The sequence below is a fragment of the Mesocricetus auratus genome, unplaced genomic scaffold (assembly GCF_017639785.1).
Source record: "Mesocricetus auratus isolate SY011 unplaced genomic scaffold, BCM_Maur_2.0 Super-Scaffold_100676, whole genome shotgun sequence".
NCBI lineage: Eukaryota > Metazoa > Chordata > Mammalia > Rodentia > Cricetidae > Mesocricetus > Mesocricetus auratus.
The window spans coordinates 9590748-9608767 of NW_024429266.1; the positions used below are offsets into that span (position 1 = coordinate 9590748).

At 47.7% G+C, this 18020-nt stretch overlaps 1 protein-coding gene across 2 annotated transcripts in view; it reads left to right on the plus strand.

The window, feature by feature from the left end:
* The window catches only part of Mtarc2 (mitochondrial amidoxime reducing component 2), a 33516-nt gene extending 15516 nt beyond the window's left edge, over positions 1-18000 (plus strand). For both annotated transcript variants that reach the window (XM_005082430.4, XM_040739054.1), the window contains exons 5-8: positions 8430-8491; positions 8569-8640; positions 11366-11512; positions 14727-18000. In XM_005082430.4, the coding sequence (XP_005082487.1) occupies positions 8430-8491; positions 8569-8640; positions 11366-11492 (261 nt within the window). In that variant the 3' untranslated portion in view covers positions 11493-11512; positions 14727-18000. The remainder of the gene's footprint in view (positions 1-8429; positions 8492-8568; positions 8641-11365; positions 11513-14726) is intronic.
* The last annotated feature ends 20 nt before the right edge of the window (positions 18001-18020 follow it).

The following is an 18020-nucleotide window of genomic DNA, read 5'->3' on the forward strand; positions in this document are numbered from 1 at the left end:
CTTCGCAGGTGTTCTGAGCACGGGGAGGAGTGGGCTAAGCTTTCCGAGTACCGGAAGTAACAAGGACAAGTATGGTTAAATGGGTGCGGGGTCCTGAACGGATTGATGACTTTATATTAGGCCCTCCCTCAACCCTGTGAAGTCTGCAGCATTGATTAGGAAGTTTCCCCAAATGCCCAGCGGATGAGGACACCAGCCTCTGTGGAACTGGGGTGCAGATGCCAGTGTGGAAACCCGGGCAGTTAGCGCCCAGAGAAGCTCTGGAACATCGCAGCTCCTTTGCTCCTGTGGGTGGCTGTGCTCCCCTCTGTGGAGCGGAATGTGCTATTGTTGGCCTCCGGGATTCTTCAGGGTAAATCTTTGCCTCTCCAACAGTTTGACAGTTTTAAAACAGTAACACATGTAGAAGATGCCTATTGGCTGGTGCTGTCCTGCTGTCTTAGCTACTTTCTTGCCACTGTGATAAGATGTCCCTTAAAGGAGGAGGGGTTTATTTTGGCACACAGTTCTGGAGGGAGAGAGCTCACCGTGGCTGAGATGGTGTGGTGGCAGGAGCAGGAAGTGGCTGTTCACATCACAGCTGCACTCAGGAAGCAGAGAGTGGATTGGAAGTGGGACCAGGCCCTAGTGACCCACCTCCTCCGCAATGAGCCACCTCCTCTGCAATGAGCCACCTCCTCAGCGATGAGCTACCTCCTACAGCTCCCCCAGCCACAAGCAGTGCCTCCAGGAGTGGACCAAGTGTTCATCCCCCTGTGTGCCTTTGGTATGAGCAGTTTGGATTCAAATCATACCAACTGTCTATACAGTTTGCTGTTAAATTCCTTTAACTCCTCATATTTTTTGGAGGGGGAGGGGGATTTCAAGATAGGGTTTCACTGTGTAGCTTTGGAGGCTGTCCTGGAGCTCCCTCTGTAGACCAGGCTGGCCTTGAACTCTCAGAGACCCACCTGCCTCTGCCTCCTGAGTGCTGGGACTAAAGGCGTGCGCCACCACCTGGTGCTTCTCATATTTGTTAAATTTAAAAACGTGGTCATCTGTTAAGGGTGAGGCACTGTGGCTCAGATCCCTGTTACAGAGATGAAAAGATAGGATTCTGAGTATGAGATGTAGTCTAGGCTAGCCTTGAACCCACTCTGTAGTCCATGCTGGCCTTGAACCCACTCTATAGTCCATGCTGGCCTTGAACCCACTCTATAGTCCATGCTGGCCTTGAACCACACTGTAGTCCAGACTGGCCTTGAACCACACTGTAGTCCAGCCTGGCCTTAAACCCACTCTATAGTCCATGCTGGCCTTGAACCTACTCTATAGTCCAGACTGGCCTTGAACCACACTGTAGTCCAGGCTGGCCTTAAACCCACTCTATAGTCCATGCTGGCCTTGAACCTACTCTATAGTCCAGACTGGCCTTGAACCACACTGTAGTCCATGCTGGCCTTGAACCCACTCTATAGTCCATGCTGGCCTTAAACCCACTCTATAGTCCATGCTGGCCTTGAATCCACTCTGTAGCCCACGATGGCCTGCAGGCCAAAAGAGGGCCACAGGTCTCATTATAGATGGTTGTGAGCCACCATGTGGTTGCTGGGACTTGAACTCAGGACCTCTTGAAGAACAGTCAATGCTCTTCACCACTAAACCTCTCTCCAGCTCCTTATTTTTAGGGTTTTGTTTAGGGAATTTATGCTCCCAAATGCATGTTATATTTTTGAATTATGATGGGCTTCCAGAAATAGTAAATAAGATGTTCTTATTTTTCTAGAAATTTCTGTAGCCATGCATATTCTTACCAAACTACTTACTGTGAAGCGATGCTACTGTTGCTGATTTATCCACCTTAAGCGAGGAAGCCCAGCAGGGAAGGACTCGATACACTGACCCGTCTATCTCCTGCATCATAACCCTTTCAAATATGAATGCAGAGTTGTTAAGCACATACATGTTGAATCCTCATCTAATGAAAAAAGCACAGCAAACCTTAGCACGATGCAAAAGTCCAGGCCGTTGTTTACTGTAGATGTGGGGCGTCAGGAGAATGCACTGTGGAGTACCATGGACTTCTCCCTGGGGGACTGAGAGGCTGCCGCTGATTTTTAAAAGGTGTGGGGTGGGGTGGGGTGGTGCCTTTGATTTCTGGAACACAGGGATGAGGTTTAAAAACGGTGTCGGCATCTGCTGCTTATCTCTGTCGCTGGCCACCGCGGGGCTCAGTGTTCCCTGGACTTTGCTCACTGTCCTGAGTTGAACTTGAAATGTTTGAAAGGGGCACCTTCCTTATGTAAGTCTTCACTCTACACTTTGGAAGAGCTGGGGGAGAAAACTTCAGGAAAAGCACAGTGTGTTCTCGGTCACGTGGGAAGGGCTGTTTCTACAAACTTTTGGAGAGGGAGTTATTAATGTTTGTTTGTTGGGCCTCAAACTCCCCGTGTAGCTGAGGAGAGCCTTGAACTTATTGCCTGGTTCTGGATTCCAGGCATGCGGTTTTTGAGGTGCTGGCAGTCAAACCCTGGATGCACGCATACCGGGCAACTACTTTACCAACTGAGGTACATCCTTAGTGCCCAGTCTCACTTGATCCAAGCAGCCAGGCGGGGTTAGCCCTGGTGTGCACCTGGATGGGGAGGTTCCAAAAGCCAGACAGTTGTGGTGTGAATCCCAGTCCCAACACTCACTGCTGGCCTGGCCTTGACCTTACCTGTCCTGCCCATTCCAGCAGGTGAAAGGCCACATTTCGGCAAATCCTCACTTCTAGACCTTTATCTCTGATGGCCTAAGTTAGGACAACATCTGTATTTTTCCACTTGGCTTCAAGTTTCTTTTTCTATAAAATCTGTATGATTTATCTTTATTTTATATGTATGGGTGTTTTACTTGTATGTATGTATGTATGTATGTATGTATGTATGTATGTATGTGCATCAAAGGCATGCAATGTTCATGGCAGTCAGAAAGAGGTGTCAGAGACCCTGGAACTGGAGTTACAGATGGTTGTGAGCCACCATGTGGGTTCTGGGAATCGAACCCAGTTCCTCTGCAAGAGCAGCTGAGTCATCTTCCCACACCTGTTTTGTTTTTTGAGACAAGGTCTCGTCTCGGCTGACATCAGCTCTTTGTGGTTGAGGGTGACCATAAACATCTGTCCTTTGCTTCTCTACCTCCCAAGTCCTAGGGTCACAGGCGTGTGCCCCCATTCCTGGCTTTGCATGTCGGTATAGGTACAGATTAGACCTTTGGTCCACAGTGGATCGCTATAGCACGCGTGGTAGTGGCCGTGTAAGGTTGTGATGGAGCCGCACGTTTCTTATTCCTGGTGGCATCGCAGTATCATAATGTAGGATGAAGCTACTCACCTGCTTGTAAGCAAACCCACCGTGCCGCCATTTGTAGCAGGGAAATTATGTGTAGTTTGTAGGACAATGATAGTAACCAGTCATTACTGGCTCGTGTCTTTATTATGTTTTAACTTTATTGTTACTGTGGAGTATGTTCCCTCTACTTATCAAAAGGCAGCTCACTGTGAATAGGGTGTCATCATACAGGAGAGGCACCCTATCTCAGATAGCATCCCTTTCTCCCGTGCGTAATTCGGTTTCATGTTATTTTGTTCAGCACGGCTACCGTATTCAAGGTCTGGAGAGATGACTCAACAGTTAAGAGCACTGGTTGCTTTTTGCAGAGGACTGAGGTTCGATTCCCAGCACCCGTATGGTGGCTCACAACCATCTGCGACTCCAGACCCTGGAGTTGCTCTCTTTGGGCTTCCTCGGGCACTGCATACACGTGGTGCAGAGACACGCACGCAAAATGCCCCACCCAGCAAAATAAATAAGTAAATCAATCAATCAATCAATAAGCAAGTGAGATTCTCGGTGCTAAGTCCATTACACAGAGTATTTTCCCCCTCTCTCCTTAGCTATTTGTATTCCTTTTCCTCACATTTCTTCCAACTCACAAATCCCTCCCCACCCTGACTAGACATCCTAGGGACCTGATTTTGTCAGAGTGCAGATGTGCTTCTCAACCGGCAGGGGGCAGACTAAGCTCATCCAGTGACTCACTGGACTCTTGCTGGATAGTGTATTTCTTTGCAGTGTGTATGTCTAGTGAATATTAAATGTATCCATTATGAATTTAATTTTTCCGTTATTTAGAAATGTATTGTTTCCTTTAGGAACTGAATTAGCCATTGCGTGTAAATTTAAGCTTAGTCCTTTTCAAAGCAACTAGTGCTTTCGAACCGAAATGTGCGCAAAGATCAGATGAGGGTGAGTGACTTTATTAACACGAATCGATTAACAGTGTCAAGACACAGAGTTAGCATTTGGAGGCATTAACGACAATGCTTAGGAAGCCAGACAAATTGGTAATTGCCTGGCAGTTGAATTTTGGAACAGAAGATGACTTAAATCTGCCTTGTTGGGCTAAGACCCTAATTGAACTTTTCGGGGTTTGTGGTTTTCTGTTAAGGCCATGATGCAGAAATTCACAGACAAGTAGCTTGGAATGTTGAACTCCTTGTCACTTGGAACAGGGAATTGAATACAGGAAGATGGTTGGAGAGGTCTTGGAGCCCTCAGGCTGCTGGTGGCTCACATGCTTGTGGCTGCAGTGCCCTCTTGTGGTGAAAGGAGACCTGAGCCCTTGGCTGCAGGCAGTCCCGGGCCCTTTTCCCTTCCCCGGGGAAGGCGTTGTACGGGCAGGTTTGCCCCTTGCTTCCCTTGCAGTTCCAATGTTTGAACAGCGTCTGTCTGTTTGTCACACGGTGTGACCTTTGCTTTTAAAAAGCTTGCATAGCTCCTCGGCCAACTGACTGCTTGGAACATGGAGTTTATTCTCACCGTGAACAGTTTCCTGGTGGCTGATGGGACGCAGGGCATCTGTGGAGGCCTCCATACTGTAACTGTGGTCATACTGGTCTGAGTCTGAAGACCTAGTTGCTACTAGGACACCAGTTTGCTATACTAAATCATTCCTGTAGGCCCAAGAGAGGAGCTAGTTTGCCTCCAGATGTGGAGTGGATCATGATGCCATAGCCAGTTGCAGAAGGAGAGACTAGACAGTGTTCGTCCCTGTCCTTGCTTTGCCTTCTGCAGAAACTTGGGTCCCTCTCAGGCCCCAAGAGAGTCAAAGCCACCAGCTAAGCGGGGATGGACTCTTTTCCTGGCTTCTCTGCACGCTAGTTAGACGTGGGATCTTCAGAAGCCTCACCCGGTAGAGGTCAATTTCCAAGGAGCGGTCTTTGCATCTGAGTATAGACCAGTGGTTCTCAACCTGTGGGCCTTGGCCCCTTTGGGGGTCGCATATCAGATATCCTGTATGTTAGATATTTACATTATGATCCATAACTAGCAAAATTACAGTTAGGAAGTTGCGATGAAATAATTGTATGGTTGGGGGTCACCGCAACATGAGGAACTCTATGAAAGGATCGCAGAATTAGGAAGGTTGAGATTCACTGTTGGAGATGCTGTTGGTGGTTTACAGGGTGTGTATTAAGGCCCCATCCTCAAACGTCCTATTTCTCCCAGAGACCTAGAAAGGATTGTACTGTTAAACTTAGTTGTCAGTGGGTCTCAACAGGACAGGCACAAACCTCCAAGATAAGGAACCCAGATTATATTCTTTCCGAGACAGGGACTTGTGTAGCCTGGGCCTGCAGCTCACTGTGTAGTCAAGAATGACTTGAGTCACAGAATTCCCAATTCTTGTGCTGTTATCTCCCGAGGACTAGGGTGACAGGCATGGGGCATCATGCTAGGTTCCCAAGTTACTTTTTATTAGGAAAGAGACCATAACCTTTATGTAGATCTCTATAAGCATGTGAATGTATGATATTAACTATGTAGGTGTGGTATTCAAGGTACTGTAAATGGGCTACCCCAAAACACCATACTCTGGCGTATTGGTTCTTTTGATTTGAAGATACTTGGAAGGCAAATGCAGGGGGCTGTACTGATATTTGAGTCTGTTTCTCATGTAGCCTGGGCTAGTTGTCCTTACCAGAGATGGAAAGCTGGGGCTGTGGGATCAGCACAAACACACAGCGGGAAGCTGACCTTTCTGGACTTGGTCCTCTGTTCTCCGTCTTGACACTCTCAGAACCTGCTGCTCTTTGTCCCATGCAGTGTGTTAGAATTCAACTCCAGCTGTGTCTCTGAGTCTACTCCATTATGAAGGCATGGGTCATATGAAACTTATATTATTATATGTATGTGTGTGTATATACATATATATGCTTTTCCCTTTATTCCTGTTTCATGTCAACTTAATTATCAGACTTAACCGAAAAGTTCCAAGAGGATAAGAGGTATTTTGCCTCCTATAGGATGTGGTCCTCTTGATCTGTGTGTATGTGGGTGTATGTATAGCCAGTCCTTCGTAGATTATCCTAACTGCAGATAAAACATAATTTAGTGTCTGGAGAGAGAAGCTCATGGTTCAAAGTGTGTGTTGTGCAGCCATAAGGAACTGGCATCCGCGTAGTCAGCATTTCACCAACACCTGTAACTCCAGCTCCGAGGGACACAAAGCCCTCTCCTGGCCTCTGCACACAAACAGGTGAAGTTCCCCCACCCCCAACACGCATACACTCATACACACACATGTAAACAAGTACATCTTTGTTTAAAAAGGAATGTTTTAAAATACCGGGGGAAGTATCAGCACTGAACTGTACATTTTTTGGACATTATTTCCCAAGTGAAACAATGTACCTCTTACTTTTATCATTGACATTCCATTTGGTATTGTAAGTGAACTAGAGGTGATTTAAAGTAGGAATGTATGCATAGATTAAGAGTCAGTACCAAGCCATTTCACTTGAGATTTGGAATTCTGAAGGGGGTGCCAGAACCAGTCTCCTTGTGGACACCAAAAGGATACCGAAATGTGTAAAAGTGACTGTGTCCGTAAACTGTATACAATGTTATGACACAGTGTGTTTTATGTGTGCACATGTATGTTTGCTTATGTTTTGTGTGTGGGTCTGGGCATGTGTTTCTTTTTTAAAAGTTACTTTTACTTTTTTGTATGTGTGTGATCCTGTGTGAGTATATGGGCACCATGTGTATGTAGTACCTGTGGAGGCCAGAAGAGGGTATCAGATCCCCTGAAACTGGATTTGTGAGCTGTCATGTGGATGCTGGGACGTGAACCCAGGTCCTCTGCAAAAGCAGCAATTGCTCTTAACCACTGAGCCGTCCCTCCAGCCCCAGTGCATGTGTTCCTGTGTACATATGTGTATAGTGTTTGCATATATGTGCATTTAAGTGTGTGTGTATCTGTATTTGTGTATATGTGTTTGTATGTATATGTGCGAATGGACATGTAAGTGTGCATGTGAATATGTCCGTATAAACATATGTTTGTGAATTTGTGTATATGTGTGTTGGTGTATATAGGTATATATATATATGTGTGTGTGTGTGTGCGTGAGGTATATGTGTGTGTGTGTGTGTTTGTATACATAGCTGTGTGTTTGTGTGTATATGTCACATATGTGGGTGGGTAAAAAGTGTTGGGGGATTATGATCCTTGCCTCCACAGTAAAAGATGTTCAAACCCAGCTGTCCTGCCTCCTGGTGTGACTTAACGTTTTACAGTCTTCTGCATGTCTGTCTCTTGGGGAAAATGGGAATCATAAGCACCTCCCTTCAAGTCATGAGGACCAATTAATGACTAGTGTTCAGGGGCGGGAAGGCCAGGTAGTCAGTGACCGTGGAATGTCCTGTTTTCACACTGGATGCTGTGGGAATGTCAAGGGTGGGAATCATGGTTGGCCACACTCAGGTAATGCCTCACTCAGCAAGGAGCCCTCAGACTTGAAGTGGCCTCTGCGGCATCTTAACCAGCGGCTCTCAACCCTCCTCAGGCTGTGACCCTTTAACGCAGCTCCTCATGTCGCGCTGACCGCAACCGTAAAATTGCCTCCTTGCTGCTTCGTAACTGCAATTTTACTACTGTTATGAATTGTAATATAAATGTTTTGGGAGACAGAGGTTTGCCAAGGGGGTTGCGACCCACAGGTTGAGAACCCCTGAGGTACACCGTATGAGAGAACAGGTTTGTTTCAGAAGCTGTGGTTTTCTCATTGTGTGTCTGACGAGTCTGCCATGGACTTCATGCTTTGAAGGCCTGCTCTTGCTGATTTGGTGGGGTCGGTGATTGAGATCGGGAATCCAGAGGGAGATGCCTGGGCCGGGAGGCAGCGCAGTGGTCGAACTCTGGCTTCCGGTGCACAGGCTCAGTGCTGTAGAAGATTCTCTGTAAAAGGTGAACCCTGTGTCGTGGGCTTCACCATGCACCGCCTCTCGATGCTTCCCAGAGTTCTTTGTGTCCCCGTCTCCCTCCTTCCGCTGATACCGTTCCTCCTGCCTGACCAAGAGGAAGGAAGCCGGACTCTAAAGACGCTCTCCCTTTTCTCCTAGGATACCTGGGATGAACTCCTAATTGGTGATGTGGAGATGAAGAAGGTCTTGAGCTGCCCCAGGTAAAGACTGGGCTTAGGCGTGGCCGCTGGGCGTTTGGCCTGTAGCCGTGGTCTAACCGTGAGTCTTTCTTTGACAGGTGCATTTTGACCACAGTGGACCCAGACACTGGAATCATAGACAGGAAGGAGCCGCTGGAAACCCTGAAGAGGTAAGACGCCAGTGTGTACCCTGTGCCCAGGACCAGCCCCAGGTGCTCAGGTCCTGACTCCCAGGTGGCCTTTGATATGTATCAGTCTTGTGAGTTTCTTCCTCTTTTTAGATCTTTAGTTTTCTGACACATTTTTAGTTGTGCAATATTCTGTTTTGAAGCTTTAGTCTCTCATTAAGTGCTTGTGTGTGTGTGTGTGTGTGTGTGTGTGTTGTGTGTGTGTGTGTCTATGTATGAATAGAGGCCAGATGATTTCCTCAGTGACTTTTGGCTCTTTTTGGTTTGTTTTATAGTAGATTTCTTTTTTTTTTTTTTTTTTTTTTAGTTTTTCGAGACAGGGTTTCTCTGTATTGTTTTGGAGGCTGTCCTGGAACTCGCTCTGTAGACCAGGCTGGCCTAGAACTCACAGAGATCCGCCTGCCTCTGCCTCCCGAGTGCTGGGATTAAAGGCATGCACCACCAACGCCCGGCTTTATAGTAGATTTCTTTTCTCGTTTTAAAAAGTTAGTTATTTTTATTTTACTTTATGTGCTTTGGTGTTTTGCCTGCATCTGTGTCTCTATGAGGTTGTTGGATCCCCAGGAGCTGGAGTTACAGACAGTTGTGTGCTACTATGTGGATGCTGGGAATTGAACTCGGATCCTCTGGAAAAGCAACCCATGCTCTTAACCATTGAGCCATCTCTCCAGCCCCTAGATTATTTATTTATTTCATTTGGATTGTGTTTTGCCTGCGTGTCTGTCTGTGTCAGGGTGTCGGATCTTGGAGTTACAGACAATTGTGAGGTGCCATGTGAATGCTGGGAATTGAACCAGGGTCCTCTGGAAGAGCAATCAGTGCTCTTAACTGCTGAGCCATCTCTGTAGCCCCTAAATTTATTTTTAAAGGTCAGAACTCCTAGATGCTCCAGCCAGTGTTCTCCGAGTCCCGTGTGAGGATAGGTCTCCCACATTTTACTCCTATGCAGCCTTCTTACCTGAAGTGTCATGCACAGTTCCTTCTGGACACATTAACTCCTCTCTAAAATCTCGAATTTCAGACCTAACCCATATTCCATGGCCACGACAGTCTCAACCTGATCCAAACCATCTAAGCCCAGATCTTTAGAAGATGCTAGGTGACTGAGAGTTTACTGGGCCAGTCTTAGAGTCCCAAGACATAGAACTTGGTCCTTGATTCCCTCTAATGTCAAGGAAGTGTGACACTGTTCTGTCAGTAAAAATATGTGACCCTCAGTGGCACCTGTGCCAGTGCCAGAGACTGGCTGTGCAGACCTCTTCCTGCAGGGGCACAAAGTGGTGCTGTGTCGCTGGGCCAGGGACAACAGCAAGGCCGTGAAGACACACAGCCTCCATGGCTGGGCCTACCCAGGATGCACTTCACTTTATGTTGGAGACGAGGGCTCTCTGCTGGCCTGGAACTTGCCAGTGAGCTCCAGGCACCACCTGTCCCTGGCTCCCCAGTGCCGGGATTCTAGGCAAACTCTACCGGGCTTTTCCTGGCTGCTGGAGATCTGTACCCAGGTCCTTGTCCTTGCACAGCAGGGACTTTACCAACTGAGGCGTTACCCAGTCCCTCTCAGCAGTTTCTAGTCATTCAAGGGGCCCTGGACTCTGTCTCAACCTTGCAAAAAAAGGAAAAAAGGACAGAAAAGACCTTAGTTAACAGTTTTTGGGGTGGCTGTGTTGTTCTGCTTGCCCTTCCTCTTTTTGAATGTTTGTTTCTAACGGGTTTAGAGGTTATTTCGTGAGACCTTCGGATTTACAGTTCTATTTTTGTTCTCTGCTTTTAAAAATATGGTGAAGGTGATTTTCTTCAGCTAACTTGGACTTCATGAGCATTCCCATCAGCCACTGGCATCCGTACCTTGATTTTTGTTTACAGGGAATTCCAGTCTTGAGCCTTAATGTTGGAGAAGTTGGAAGCATAGGGAGTAAATGCCTCGAACCAGAGCTTTGACAAAAATCCCCGACAAAGGCAATTTAAGGGAGAAAGAGGTTTATTTTACCTCACAGTTCCAGGTTACAGTGCATCATTGAGGGGATGTTAAAGCAGGCTGTAAAACAGTCACGTCCCATCCATAGTCGCCAGCTGAGAAATGAGAGCACACATGCTTGCCTGTGCTCAGCCTGACTTCTCCACTCTTAGACAGTTCAGGAGCCCCCTGCCTAGGGAATGGTGCCGCCCACAGTGGGCTGGATAACTTAGTTAAGACACGCCCACAGGCCAATCCAGTGTAGACAGCCTCTCATTGAGACTCTCGTCTCAGGTGGTTCTGGGTTGTGTCATTGACAATGAAGGTGAGTCAACATGGTGGGGGAGGGGCGGTTCTACTTTGTGGTTTCATGAGCATTTTTCCCTGTGAGCTGTGAGTCCCAGGTACCTGTGTAATAAAGTGCTTGTATAATACTTACACAAACCCACACTTACTCTTATTAATATTGTAATTATTATTATTTTTGGTTTTTTTAGACACAGGGTTTCTGTAATCTTGGCTGTCCTGAAACTTGCTCTGTAGACCAGGCTGGCCTCGAACTCAGAGATCCTCCTAGCTTTAGAAAACCCACAATTATTTGGCTATTTGCTTACAGTCATCCCTGGCCACCTTTAGAAAAGACTTGTTGTTGACCCATAACTGCCTAAGGAGCTAATTTCCGAGTCCTGTAGAAAACACTAGACTCCTGTTTCCTTTGGGGGTCTGATGATGGTTCTGACTCTCTTTCAGCTACCGCCTGTGTGACCCCTCTGTGAAGAGTTTGTACCAGACGTCTCCCCTTTTTGGGATGTACTTCTCAGTGGAAAGAGTTGGAACCCTGAGAGTTGGCGACCCTGTGTATCGCATGGTGGACTAACGGGCCCAGTGGCTGACACGGTAAAAGTTTTATTCCCTCCAAGAGCTCTGTTTTGACAGCACAACCACATTTCCTTGTCTTCTGATGCTTTAAAAAATTTAAAAATATTTTGCCAGTTGGTGGTGGCACACACCTTTAATGCCAGCACCTGGGAGGCAGAGGCAGGCGGATCTCTGAGTTCAAGGCAAGCCTGGTCTACAGAGTGAGTTCCAGGACAGCCAGAGCTACACAGAGAAACCCTGTCTGGAAAAAAATGTCACTGACAACGAAAAGGGAATAAGAAATGAAGGCAAATGACCCTCTAGAGTTAGGTGTGTTATTTTTTTCTGTGTGTGTGTGTGGGGGGGGGTGATTGGAAGCCAGGGTTTTATCAGACGTCTCTTAAATTTAACTTAAAGAATCAGCGTGTCGAGATGACTAGATTATGATGCTGAGGTAGAAAATAATATTCTTACACTGATTGCATCAGGTCAGCTCGAGCCCTGAATCCTTAGTTATAGGAATGAGGAATCGTTGGCAGACTTTCCCTTGAAGGCTCTAAACAGCTCCCCTTGAAAAACCTGTTATCTAGCCTTCCAGAAGCTGTGTGTGTGTGTGTGTGTGTGTGTGTGTGTGTGGTGTGGTGTGTGTGTGTGTGTGTGTGGTGTGTGTGTGTGTGTGTGTGGTGTGGTGTGTGTGTGTGTCTGTGTGTGGTGTGTGTGTGTGATGTGTGTGTGTGTGGTGTGTGTGTGCGTGTGTGTGTGTGTGTCTGTGTGTGTGTGTATGTGTGTGTGGTGTGTGTGTGTGGTGTGTGTATGTGGTGTGTCTGTGTGTGTGTGTGTCTGTGTGTATGTGTCTGTGTGTGTGTCTGTGTGTGTGTGTCTGTGTGTGTGTGTGTGTAAGGTTTACTGATTTTTATTTATATTTGAGTGCTTTCCCTACATGCCTGTATAAACACTTTATATATGCAGTACCTGCAGAGGCCAGAAGAGGGCTTTGGCTCCCATGGAACTGGAGTTACAGATGGTTCAGAGCTGCCATGCGGGCTCCTCTTAAAGCCTTGGCCCCTATTTCCTACTCCTTAAAGTCACTCATGGCTGAAACCTCTGACTGACACTTTTCTCTCTAATTCCTCCCTGGGATTCTCACACATGGTGACCTCTCTGCAGCCATGCCACCTGCCCATGTGACTGAGCATGTCTTAGTGAGGGTTTCTATTGCTGTGAAGAGACACCATGGCCATAAAGGAGAACATATGATTGGGGCTGGCTTACAGTTTCAGACATTTGGTCCATTTTCATCATGGCATACAGGCAGACATGGTGCTGGAGAAGGAGCCGAGAAGGAGTTTGTGTTTCATACTGGGCATAGCTTGAGCACAGGAGACCTCAAAATCCACCCCCGCAGTGAGACACTTCCTCCAACAAAACCACAGCTCCAAATAGTGCTTCTGCCTGTGGGGCCGCATCCTAAAGACAAAGTGCTGTAGTGTCAGGTGTAGGTTAGGTGTAACACCAGCTACACTCGGGGTCATCCTTAGCTCTGAGTTTCTATGGACTGCAAATAGGAAATAAGGGTTGTCCTCACCAAAACATCTAATGGAGGTTATTTTGTTATTAATTCATTATATCAGGATGTAATATAAACATAAAGGTACTTAATAAATATTAGGGGTTGTATCGTGCATTCTTCCCACCAGCCTGGTCCCTGAGCTGCATCAGTCCCAAATGAACACACAGGACTCTATATTAGTTATGAAGCTGTTGGCCATTTGCTATGGTTTCTTATCAGCTAGCTCTGACTTAATTTTTAACCCATAACTGTTAATCTGAGTATTTCCACATGGTCTTCTCTTACCGGAGAAAGGGTCCTGACCTCTTACTCCTCTGGTGTCCTACATGGTGACTGACCGTGCCTGTTTTCCAGAATCCTCCTCAACCTCTAATGCCACCTATCTTGCTTCCCTATTGGCCAACAGTGCTTTATTCAACAACCAATAAGATAAACGTATACACAGAAGGACTTCCCCCATCAAGGTGTGATTTTTTTATTGCCCGTTTGGACTGTAGCTCAGCTTTAAGGGCCACTGTGGTATAAACATGAGACAGGAAGTGTGAAACATCCTTTGACTACTGTTGTGGGGTTAAAAACCCAGAGACCACGCAGCATGACCAAAGGACGTACTGAGAGTTTCTGTTAAACCAGCCTGGAGAGAAACCCTTCTCACAGGGCAGCCAGGAATGCATATTACAGGGGGTCTTCGAGACAAAGAACACAAACTACACCCTGGTTGGAGTTGCAGGGGGAAGCCAAGCAAGCAAGCAGTCTGACAGAAGCCAAGAACATGCCGTTAGCTGGGACATTTCCACCCTGCTGACTAAGCACTGAAATATATGATCCTATGGGGCCATTCTTATTCAGAGCAGTATGCAGGGTGGGTTTCTATTGCTGTGATAAACACCACGATCAAAAACAACTTAGGGAGAAAAGGGTTTATTTTGCTTGCACTTAAAAGTAACAAACAGCCCATCGCTGAGGGAAGTCAGGGCAGGAACATGGACGCAGGAACTGAGGGAGAGGCCGTGGAGGAGTACCGGCTCCATCTTCATGGCTTGCTCAGCCTCTTTGTCTCTCTCTCTTAAGTTTTGTTTCCTTATGTTTCTCTGGACAGGGTCTATCTGTATAATAGTCCTGTTGTCTTGGCACTCACTCTGTAGACCAGGATGGCCTCTAACTCTCAGAGATCCGCCTGCCTCTGCCTTGTGCGCCACCGCTGCCCGGCTCAACCCAGGACCATCACCTCAGAGGGCCCATGTCAGCCGTCAGTCAAGACAATGCACCAGACCTGCCCACAGGCCAGTCTCATGGCAGCAGCTTCTCCCAAATGAGTCTAGCCTGAGTCAAGTCGACATACACTAGCCAGCACACTGGGCACCCCAAGATCTATCTGCGTCCCTCCCTGAGGGCACAGCCCCAGTGACCCATTGAACCCTCAGGAGGTCCCACCTCACTTACACGAGCCTCTGTAGGGCACAGTCTGACCACAACCCACAGAATCGGGTAAGAAAGACCCTTCTTAGGGTCCTGGGGGGACCCCATCTTCAAAAGCAGCTGTTCGCTGTGCCGGACCTTCTTGCAGGTCGAAGTTTACATCCCCCGCATTTTAACCTCAGAAAGTGACTGCTCTGTTCAAGTGTGAATTACTTATGACCAACAGTCCAAGTAACAATAATAGAGATCCTATCGCTTATTCAGCTTCCAGGTCCTAGGAGATACTTCTGCGAGTCCTGACTGCCAGCCATGACTGTCGTCCTGGAAACGAACCTCCGATTTTCCTTCAGGGCTTTGAATGCCCTCAGTTAATTTGAGAAAGTACCAGTGGTGGTTTGGGATTGTGAGGGCATATACATTTTACATAACGATGTTTTAAAAAGACATGGAATTGTGCATACGATTATTCTGAATGGCCCCCCACTGTTACCTTTTTCTGATTACTACCTTTAATACTGCTGGGTAATGAAAGTTTAGAGTCAACTTAAAAGCTGCCAAATTAAAAAAAAGTGTATACTTTTTATAGGTATATTGTGTAAGAGAAGCAGGAAAATGAGTCATCGTGCCCTGATGTCTATGTGCTAACATGCCAACATGCTCACTCATGGCCCGTTCTTGACCTGGATGTTGAGCCCTGCTGAGTTCTGATTTATGGCTGCCTCTGCCTTACTGTTATAGAGCCAGAATTACGCTTAAATATAGAAATGATTTCATAGATCATGGGGTTATTTTGTTCATAGATGGTATCTTTATATTTCGTTGGGATTCTAATAATTCTAATAATTATCTCTAATTGTCAATTCCTCTAATTCTACAAGAAAATAGAATTTAAAAGACTAGAATCTTCAAAAGCAGGAGAAAGCAGGAGACATTTTTAATGTTTATATCTATTTTCATAACAAAGATAAGATAGCTTGCTGTAACAAGTAAAGTAACATATAAATGAGTTAACCCCCTTAAACTTGGGTGGTTTCTTTGTCATTGGTAAGAGTGAAGTCCCTCCTACTTCATCTGTGATGTCTGCTTCTGGGTGTCTTTCTCGTTTTACAGAGTTGTTGTCGGGCATCTTCCCCGGGTCCCACACACTGCCTCTTGTCATGGTGTGCACAGACACCGTGAACTGCGTGTCTGAGCCAGTGTTCTTAACTTGTGAGTTGTGACCCCTTGAGGTATCTGATATCCTGAATAGCAGATACTTACATAACAATAGCAAAACCACAGTTATGAAGTAGCAATGAAAATCATTTGATGGTTGGGCGTCACCACAACATGAGGAACTGTGTGAAAGGGTTGTAGACTCTATGACATTATGGCTGGGATCTGGGCCTGAGTTCAACCCCTCACCTCTGGCTGTGAGTTAAAAGTGGAAGGCAAGCTGCATCTTGGGTAAAACTTGGACATGACACATTTTTTTAAAGTCACACTGGGTTTAAAGTCAGCCATTAAGTTTTAAGCTATTTTCCCCTTTACATTCCCAAGGAGGAATGGAAGGACGAAAAACACACTCAGCTCTTGGTACCTCCCAGGCGCCTTTTTTTCCCAATATATTTTAAATTTAAATTAGAAACATGCTTGATTCACATGTCAACCCCTATCCTACCCTTCCTCCCTTGTCCCTGTACCAGCTCCCCAGCCCCCCTGCCCAATCCCCATACCATTCCCCAGGGAGGGGACCAGGCTCCTGGTCCCCAGTGGCACTCATCCCTGCGTGTACCAGCTCCGCTTCTCTGAGACAGAAATCCCCAAGCGTTCCACCATGGTCACTCTGCTGCGCTGGTGGGCAGAGTGCCAAGTGTGGGAACACGTGACAGAGGGGGCAGAGGGAGCATTCTTTACGTGACAAGCACAGGAATCAGACGGGCAGGATGGGTCCCGGTGCAGCACCCCGCCCCCCCCCCCAGACTAACTTCCTCCTCAGGTAGGCTCTGCCTCAGCCTCCCCGGGTAGTGTCACCAGCTGGGGACCTATGAGAGCTACAGCGTGACTTTCATGCTCGACCACAGTGAACAGCGAGGTGACCAGCTAGCTGAGCACAGTGCGCTCAGAAGTCTGGGTCTTGTGGGAGTGAGGATTGGCAATAGGTGGCTGAGCACTGAACAAGAAAAAGTATTTAGGACGTGTGACAAGAAACTGTTGCAGGACAGATACTGGGTGATAGGCGTTCTTTGTATCCCCGGTGGTAGGTTTCTCAGCTGGTGCTTGTAAGCCAAATGGAGGCGAATTAAAAAGTAAAGGACCGGGTTTAATCTGAGAAAAGCAGGCGAGAAATCGCGCGGCAGGTCTAGGGGCCAGAGCTAACCTGCAGGTGTGGTCTCGAGCTCTGGGGGAGGAGCCTGAGCTTCTGTCGGTCTTGGGGGGTGGGCAGGGTTTGGAGAGGGAGGAGCGGGGCTGAAGCAGAGTTTCTGCGCGAACACTGGAGTACCAGAGGGGCCCAAAGTGAGCAGCTGGCAGCTGAGGAAGGAGTGTCCGTCGTTGTCAAAAAGATCACGAGTGTCCCAAGTCGGAAGCAAAAGTCAGTGCACGCCTGCCGGTAGCCTGCGTTCCCCACTCCTCGCACAATGGCCTCTCGGGGAGCCTTAGGAATTCCTGCTCTGCCCCCATCGCCTGCCCTCAGCTGCCCTCCGCCGCAGCCTCAGTCTTCCAGCATCGCGTGAACGTGAGTTCGGGCACCGTCCCTTCTCCGCTCCAAGATGCTGTCCAGCAGCAGCAGGACGTTCTGGTCAGGGTGTGACCCCTTCCATCGCACTCTGAGGTCCCGGGAACCCTGTTGGACCGGCTCCACCTCTTGCTGGCACGAGGCTTCCAGCCGCTTCCTTCTCTCAGCCTGAGACTTGGGGTGGGGTGGGGATGGGGGGGGTATTTCTAGTTTCCTGGGGGTCCATTGTTCCGATAGTCTGATGGGCAGAGCTAGGGCAAACGCTCACCTCTAGAGAAATCTTCATTCCTGCCTCAGACCCTCCCCCCTGCCCCCTTGGCTGTAAAAGTCCAATCACTCTGCCCTGTCGTAGTGGAGAACAGCCTTCTCCCTGTTAGAACAAAGACTTGACATTTTAGCAACCTGACTGACAGTCAGCCGGGAGCCTGGGGCGCCTGAGGAACCTTGGTGGCCTTGGCTTTGTTGTTTAAGGTAGGCTGGCACTTGGGAATGACAAGGGACGGAGTCCACCTTGCGGGAGCCGCAGGGAAAGAGCCCGGGGTTCGGGTGAGTGCTGGTTCTGTGCCGGTAGCTCCGAGGAGGCATCAGGCGTGGAGACGCAGACTTTGCTCAGCCCTGGAGTGCCTCAGGGTCTGGTCAGATCTTTCCACCTTCAGATCGCAGCTGGCTGGGAAGCTCCTCGGTCGCCGCCAAACTTCTCGGCTCGCCCGCAGTTCCCAGAGGGGCAGCTGCCCGGCGGCCTGATTTCTAATTAAAAAAAAATCACTCATGTTTGTGCAAACGTTGTGCGTTTTAGGTCAAATAAACAACCTTATAAGCATATATAACTTCTGTGTTGATTG